Here is an 8,779-nt window from a genome sequence, read left to right on the forward strand (position 1 = left end):
GGTTCCTATTGGAATCCCGCATGAAGATCCCATGGCAGCATCACTGGTACAACTGCTAAGAGAATACAAAGAGATATTCGCCTTCACAGTAGAAGAAATGCCAGGCATTGATCCGGCAGTAGCCGTGCACAAATTGAATGTAGATAGTGCAATGAAACCAGTACGACAGAAGAAAATGAATCATGGGGAGGCAAGAAATTAAGCCGCCGCCGCCGAGGTGCAAAAATTGATGGACGCAGGCTATATACGCCCATGTCAGTACCCAGACTGGGTGGCCAATGTAGTACTAGTGCCCAAGCCCAATGGGACGTGGAGAATGTGCGTCAATTATACAGATTTAAACAAAGCCTACCCCAAGACAACTTTCCATTACCAAAGATAGATCGCCTCGTCGATTCAACGGCATGGCATGCTATGATGAGCTGTATGGACTTCTACTTTGGATTTCATCAGATTCCCTTATGGCCTGAAGACCAGGAGAAGACATTGTTTGTCACAGACGAAGATCTGTACTGTTACAAGGTGATGTCGTTCGGCCTAAAAAATGCACCAGCCACCTTCTAACGCTTGGTGAACACAGTTTTTGCCAAACACCTTGGAAGGAACATAGAAGCCTACATTGATGACATGATTATAAAAAGAAGACAAAGGACGAACCACCTCGGTGACTTGCGGGAGACCTTCGAGACCCCCCCAGGGCATACCAAATGAGGCTCAATCCAAAGAAATGCATTTTCGGAGTCACTTCTGGCAAGTTCCTCGGCTTTCTAATTGACGAAAGGGGCATTGAGGCCAATCCTGACAAAGTACAAGCAGTCATCACTATGACGTCCCCAAAGACAGTTAAAGATATGCAACGCCTGACTGGTTGTCTTGCCGCCTTGGGACGATTTTTGTCTAGAGCTGAAGATAAGTGTCATTACTTTTTTAGCACCATAAAAAAGGGGACCTAGTTCGAATGGACGCCACGGGCAGAGGCCGCTGTCCTTCGTTTGAAGGAGCATCAACACACTCTGTCGCGCCTAGTCAGCCCTCTCCAATGGGAGGTTCTATGAGTATGCAATGCACTTCAACTTTCAGGCGTCAAACAATGAAACTGAGTATGAGGCTTTAATATGTGGAATTCAAATGAGCAAAGCAGCCGGAGCAGTAGAGGTCTTGGTCCTATCTAACTCACAGCTAATTGTCAGCTAAGTAAAGGGAGAATACGAGGCAAAAGACGACACCATGATGAGATACTTGGAAAAAGTCCGCCAAGAAGTACAACAGCTGACTAGCTTCGAAATACAACATATACCCCGGTCTGAAAACAGCAAGGCAGACGCCTTATCCAAGTTGGCCAGCTCTGCGTCTTGCGACACACCGCGTCATGTATTTTGGGAGGTAAAGCAGACCAAGAGCATTGATGTCTCAAGAACGGCCATCCTTGACCGGACAGCCACTTTGATGGACGATATAGTCAATTTCAAAATGAATGGCGTACTCCCTGAAAATCTCAAGCAGGCAGAAAGATTGCAAAAGAAATGCACCTGGTTCGAGATATGGAATGGGACTTTATACAAAAAAGCCTTCTCACGGCCTCTTCTCCGCTGCGTAACCCCAGAAAAGGGGCACGAAGTACTGGAAGATCTGCATCAGGGAGTATGCAGCTCTCACATAGGGGGGAAGGCCTTGGCAGAAAAAGCTCTAAGAACTGGATATTATTGGCCCACTCTCAAAGAAGACGCCCTTGACTTGGTTAAGCGATGTGATAAATGTCAACGGTTTGCTCATCTAATTCGACGACCGGCTCAGAAGCTAACACCCATCACAAGCCCCATACCATTTTCCAAATGGGGGATGGACTTACTAGGTCCTTATACGACGGCCCCAAGAGGACTGCGCTATGTGATAGTTGATGTAGACTATTTCACCAAATGGGTAGAAACCGAAGCCCTAAAAAACACCAAGGCACAGGACGTGAGAGCCTTCATTTGGAAAAAAATCATTACAAGATTCGGTGTGCCTCAGTCTATTGTCTTTGATAATGGGCCACAATTCAAGACACCCAAGTTGGAAAGCTGGTTAGCTGATCATGGCGTCACGGCATGCTTTGCATCAGTTGGCCACCCTCAAGCAAACGGACAGGTGGAAGCATTCAACAAAATCATCTCTGAAGGGATGAAAAAGAAGCTTGATGAAGAAAAAGGGTTGTGGGCCGACGAGTTACCCAATGTCTTATGGTCTATACGGACAACGACAAAAAACTCCACAGGAGAAACACCATTCTTATTAGCATATGGAGCTGAAGCCGTCCTACCAATTGAAATGTGTGAACCAACTCTGCGCGTCATGTTATTTGATGAAAATACCAATTGGGAAATGATGAAGGAGGCCTTGGATTTCCTACCAGAAACCAGAGGGAATGCGGCTCTACGCCAGCAACTATACAAACTCCGAATGACTAGAGAGTATAATAAAAGAGTCTCTAGAAGAATCTTAAAGGTTAGAGATTTTGTGCTAAGGAAGATGGAAGCCGTTGGACGCGCTAATGAACAAGGGATACTCACCCCTACCTGGGAAGGTCCATACGAGATCTATGAGGAAGTTCGAGACGGAACCTACCGGATCCAAGATATGCAGGGGTGTCCGATTTTACGTACCTGGAATGCGGACAACCTGAAGAAATACTTTTTCTAAAATTGACGTCTATGTTATCTTGATTAATGAATGAACATTTTGTAAGAATGAAGATATCCACGCTATAGACGCATCATGTAGCACGGCTTAATGAATTTTAAATGAAAAATCTCCCTGCAAGTCGGCCTTGCTAGGGAATCTTTAATTGTGTCAAATACGTTATCCAATCTCCTAAAGAGGCCCAGACAATAACATTCTCTTAAGAATTAAAGACTAGTCGTTTAAAGGCCTAAGAAGTGGCCCAGATTAGTACCCTCACTAGGCTGATCACCTAGAACAAAGGGGATACACATTTTTCAACAGCTATATGAAGTAGCTAAAGACCTTGGCAATAAAGATCGACCAAGGCAAATAATTGCCATCCCTATTTAGGGGCGTCGGCTATAAATCGACTATAAATGTTGAACTAACCAACATCATAACTAATAAACAGGAACGGAAAATAAGATAAAACAAAGAACAAAAACGTTTAAAGACGCCTAGTCATTCCAATAAGTCAGTCATAATTACAAATTATGCACATAGCGCCATTAAGCGAGGCGCCTCAAAAGCAAAAAACCCAAAATAAATACAAGGCCCCTAGAATGCCTCATTCATCATCATCGCCGGGAACAAATTCAAGAAAGAAAACTTAAGGTTAATAGAAAATAATAAACCAACGAAAAATCCTTTTTATAATTATCACCAAATCAAAGTAAGTCTAATCTCACATGGACAATAACCAATTTAATTGATCATCTAAATAACTCTTTTCTCAAATAAACCGTTAGCTAACTCATATGTATATCTCCAATATATCACCAACCTAATATTCATGAATACTCGAAACTCATACTAGCATCCTCAACTTAGTAGTTACAATACAAACCTTTATCAACTATATCACATGAAAGCTCAGTTCCAAATTTCAATGCTCAACCCTTAGCATATAATAACCTCAATAACAACCAATCAATCCCAAAGATCTTTTTCCCTGTTATGTAGCCAAGTCATAAAATGGCTCGGCATACAGTCGCAGGTCGGCTATGATACCATGTGTAACAGCCCAATCTTTCGAGCTGTTAAAGAAAACACTTAACCCTTAAATATCACAATTAGCTCTTAACACGCAGCGGGAAAATTAACCTTATTAAACTCTATCCTAAGACATGTGGGTAAACATTTGACCTCACAATTAAACTTACACCAATTCATATACTAAATGAATACAACCTTAATATATAACACATAATTTAAATCCATTGAATACAATCAAGCTTCTTTTGAATTCAGCTTAAGCCTCGATAAACCTGTTTAACAAAATGAAGAATATAAACAAACAAAAATTCCAAAATGAGTGGAAAACTCAGTAATATTACTCCACCCCGTCAAACAGTTTTTTATTTTGAAAATCATTTACACATATCATATATTAGCATTTATTGTTCGAAAACAAATTAAGTTATATTTGAAAACGCACGGGGTTTAATCTTAAATAGGAAAACAACACAAGCAACAAACACAAACAAGAACTATTCATGTAGGCAAAGTATCATAAGTCTACTTTAATACAACATTGACAAAACTTAGTATTATATTTAAGGAACAAAAATAATACACAAATAGCAAATATATATGAAATTCAAGATATATTGTTCCAAGGGACATTGAATAACAAAAGATGAAACAAACTGAGGTTAGTAGTTTAGTTGAGTATTTGACATTACTAATAGTTTGGTATTAAATCTCTTCTCTTAATCATATAAACACCGCCCTTCTATTCCAAATTTTTGAAAATTTCCATTCCTAAGTAGATCCGGAAGCCCCTGACAATCTACTGAACAATAAATAGACCCGAGAGACCCTGACAGTCTATTTGAGATGTACCCGGGAGCCCCTGACAGTACATTCAATCTTCGTTGGCCAACTATTTTCAATAACCTCTAGTGTGCACACCCCCCAACTCTAGCTTTTACGTGACCCGGGAGTCCCTGAACAGTCACACTAGAGACGAGGACGGTTTATCATCTTGCCACATACGGCGGTAATTAATTTCGAGTTTCCATACGACAAAAATCAATATATCCATAAATCCCAAAATCACCTCAAACTCCAAGCTCCAACCTTCAAAAAGTTTCTCCTCACAATTTCTATTATACTTTCTTAGTACATTTTAAAAACCATTAATCCAACTCAAAATATTCCATCACAAACACTAGTGTCGATCAAATGACTTTTTCTAGGTTACAATCATTTCAATCATTGTTTATAAACTATTATTCAATCATAAACTACTCATTTATTCACAGACTAATACCTGTTCATATCATCCAATACAATTCAACTATCAATCTAAATTCAGACAAGAAAATTAAAATAACCAATGGGAGTAATACTCTCAATGTACAAGTATGCACACACTTATCTACATATACACATTAACACTTATCTACATATACACATTAACACATACAGGTATGTAGACTTAAATGCTGGACATAAAAATTACCTCGATCACTATCTTATATTCCAAAAATGATCCTCTGTTAATATAATCCACCATTTTCCCATGTTCATCGTTCCATAGTTAAACAATAAACCAATAACTAGAATCATCCATATATGAAGTAAGGACTAAAATACTTGAGCCTTCCTCCATAATCTCATTTAGGAAACTATAACTCCAACAATAATATTTATCCAAGTACCTTATTCACAATTCTCAAACTTTTATAGTTCATCGTCCTAATTAACACTAAAATCCCAATATTAGTAACCAAATGAATAAAATCTTGATTTAAAAGTCCCTTTTTGTAATTAAAATCAACTCATTTTAAGTATGATAAAGGAGTTGCTTTACGTGAATTGAAGGAAGAGAAGATTATGACTTCTAAAACTTTGGGCTTTTATTTAATGAAGAGAATAAACAAAGAAATGGGTTTAAAGATAGACTTTTACTTTGCAGTCTGAGAAGAAGGCTCAACCATCAATAGCAACAACGACATATATAGAAGTGGCAGAGGAAACAAGAACAAAGAAAGTTGGGGTAGCAGCTCCAACACCTCGGCGGTGGATGGTGGACGGTGGACGATGGAGAAAGGGAAGCCGATATAGGTGGTTGAGCAGTGGTGGCGCAGCACCGAAGGGATCACCGGCAGAAGGTGGTGGCAGGTTGACGGAAGTTGGTTGGAAATGCTTAACATCTTTTTGAAGAAATCGAAACATAAGAACGGAGTAAGATAGCTTTGATCAAGATCAAGAACATTTTTAAAACCCCAATTTGGATGTTGTCACTTTAATAGTGTTGGGGTTTCATTATTTTGACAGCAAAACATTTGCTATCTCTAATTAATGCCACGCAACAGGAAATAGTAAGAGACAAGATTTTTTTTATTTTTTCGTTATTTGGTAAAATCATGTAAATCACAAACACCAACTAGCTATACACAAATAATTATACAATATATTTTAATAAAGATAATTTTACAATATAGTCAAGCTAATAATTATAATTAGCTTTTAATAAAAACACGTGTTAAAACCGGGATATTACACAGGCTGCTGGACGGCCTGCTCCGGGTCGGCCTGCTTAGCGGCCTTCTGACGTTGCAGTGCCTGGAAGGTACTTGCATCAAGCACCTCAGCCAGCCAGGACGACATGTCCACTCGGCCCTTGGCTGCGTCGTCCAGCTTCTCCATGGCCTCGTCTGAAAAAAGAGGAAGACGTCAAGAAAACATAAAAAAGGGGGGACAACGAAAGACTCTGGTTACAAAGTATTACCTCTCGGCATATACGGACACAAGACCACATCCGAGAGGAAGATAGGATCGTCCAACTGATCCAAATGAGGCAACCACCCCTCAGGTATATAGGCCGTCTTGGTTCCTACTGTGAGCGGCTTGGCCTTGAAAAGGGACGAAATCCGTTTCTAAAGGGCGGCAGAAACCGGAGGAAAGGAACCACTTCTTCAAACAAAGTTGGGTTGAAGCGTCCACCGCCTCATTCGGCTACACATCTCCAGATCAGTAGTTCTGATAACAACCCACTTCTTTCCAATAGTGTCATTTGGACGCCTTGCCCATGACCGTCCTGTATGCTCCCTTATAACTAAGGGCTAGGCAACCCTCGGCGGCCTGAGGAACTTTGGACATTGAAGCTATTATGAGAAACGCTAGGAAAGAAGGGTGATGCCATCAAGTTCACACCTGGCAATATATCCAAACACGCCGGCCCAGGAGTTGGGAGACATCTGGTTCATCCCTATGTTGAACCCGTCCAGTACCTCCACCACAAAAGGGTGAGGGGGAAATCTCATGCCCAGTTTTAAAAAGGAGCTGTACACGGCAAACTCCCCTCCACCAAACCAAAGCCGGTGCAATCCATGTCGGCTGGCATGCAGAATTTGTATTCAGAGCCCAAGTTCAAAGATGCCCCATAATCAGCTCCCTGCTCGGTTAGATAACGCAGACACGTCTGAAGGGGGAAGATGTCGCAAGGATGAAGGTGACCTTCTGTAGACACCTAATTTGTGTCTCCCCTCTGAGATGATGACGATACCATTATCCTTACTAGGCGGCTGGAGAAACTCCGTGCGGAAATCCCAATTGCTAAGAACATCTCCATAATACAAGATCCAAAATCCAATCTCCGAGGTCGTTCCCCTCCCGGAACTCGGTATAAAATACAATTTTCAAAAACCAATTTCAAAATTCAAGTACAATCTCATCTAGTAGACCACTCCATTGGTTTTACTAAGCCTTTCCCACTCAAAATCATATAAGGCAAGTCAAATTCGGGCGCCAACCCACAAAACCGAGTAAGCCGGGCCCCGTCCCGTACAACCGGAATTCAAAACCCGAAACAGCTTGTTTTTAGACGCAAAATCGAGTCTTAACCTCCAAGCAAACACTACGTGCCAAGCATCGTACTATTCGTATGAAGGTACATCAATACAAGACAAATCAAGGATGGAGTCCGCGTCCTTGTTTTGGCAGCACTCATGCCACGTCACCAGCCCCGAGCGCTGGTTTGGCGTGTTGCGATGGCAATGGCTGGCGTTTTCCAGCCATTTTTCCTATAAATACCCCCTAATTTCCAGCATTTAGGGAAGGGGAGATTCAATATACAATGTCGTAATACAAAAATTACGCCTCAAATTCAAGTCCAAAAAATCCTTCAAAAACACATACAAACTTCAAGTTCTAAGCAATTGGGAGCTCTAAAGGAATTCTTGCCTAAACCCAAATAGGTAATTCCGAATCCCACGATATTCAATCATGTTTCTTTGATTTTCCTATTTCAAAAATGATTAGCAAGTTGACATTTTTACTACTAAAAATTTCACTTACAACAATCATACATCTTTAATTTCAAAATCCAAACTTTTCAAAATACAAAAATGCAAACTTTCAAGATTCAAGGATGTTTAAAGTTGTTTGCAATCACTTCTTTGAACTATAATCACTTTCAAGTATGGAGTAATAAAAAATGACATCTTTTTAGCTTCTAAAGGTTTAATCTTTTGAGATTCAAGACTCCATTTTTCAATATACAAATTCAAGTTTTCAAATTTCAAGATCCCACAATGTTTAGGGTTGCTCATGACTACTTCCCTAAACTAGGATCCTTTCAAAATAAGAGCACATCAAATATCTAACCTTTTCAACATTAAAAGGCCCGATCTTTGAGATTCAAGTCTCTTAAGTTTCAATATTTCAAGTACAAGTTCAATATTTCAAGTTCAAGTTCAATTATTTCAAGTTCAATATTTCAAGATTCAAACTTTCAAGTTCAAGGTCTATATGCAAAATCTAGGATACTTTGGGATGAGCAACTTCTCCCAACTTGAGATTTTTGGCTTTGAATTCATGTCGGGCGCACTTATTTTTAAAGAGCCGCTTGGCGTTCGAATCTCATGTGCCCAAGTACAAATTTCAATATCGCAATTTCAATTATGCACCTTTCAATATTGCAATTTCAATTATGCACCTTTCAATACCGCAATTTCAATATCGCACTTTCAATTCCGCAATTTCAATATCGCACTTTCAATTCCGCATTTCAATTCCGCATCTTTACTTGCCTAGTCCTTCTAGGCAATGTGGACCTACTCCCTATTCC

General features: G+C 40.1%; 1 protein-coding gene across 1 annotated transcript; it reads left to right on the forward strand.

Annotated features, from left to right (window-relative positions):
• The first annotated feature begins 1,227 nt into the window (after positions 1–1,227).
• Positions 1,228–5,869, forward strand: LOC130470023 (uncharacterized). Its single transcript, XM_056839576.1, has 3 exons — positions 1,228–1,999; positions 2,159–2,586; positions 5,624–5,869. Exons 1-3 carry the CDS (start codon positions 1,228–1,230, stop codon positions 5,867–5,869), a joined length of 1,446 nt encoding a protein of 481 aa, XP_056695554.1.
• Positions 5,870–8,779: the final 2,910 nt, after the last annotated feature.

This window comes from Spinacia oleracea, chromosome 3 (genome assembly GCF_020520425.1).
Source record: "Spinacia oleracea cultivar Varoflay chromosome 3, BTI_SOV_V1, whole genome shotgun sequence".
In the NCBI taxonomy this organism is placed as follows: domain Eukaryota; kingdom Viridiplantae; phylum Streptophyta; class Magnoliopsida; order Caryophyllales; family Amaranthaceae; genus Spinacia; species Spinacia oleracea.

Coding starts and splice junctions, on each gene's coding strand:
- LOC130470023 (XM_056839576.1), top strand. CDS start 1,228: ATGATGAGATACTTGGAAAAAGTCCGCCAAGAAGTACAACAGCTGACT. Junction 2,000..2,158: donor AAAAATCATTACAAGATTCG/GTGTGCCTCAGT, acceptor TCATCTCTGAAG/GGATGAAAAAGAAGCTTGAT. Junction 2,587..5,623: donor CATACGAGATCTATGAGGAA/GTTCGAGACGGA, acceptor TTTACTTTGCAG/TCTGAGAAGAAGGCTCAACC.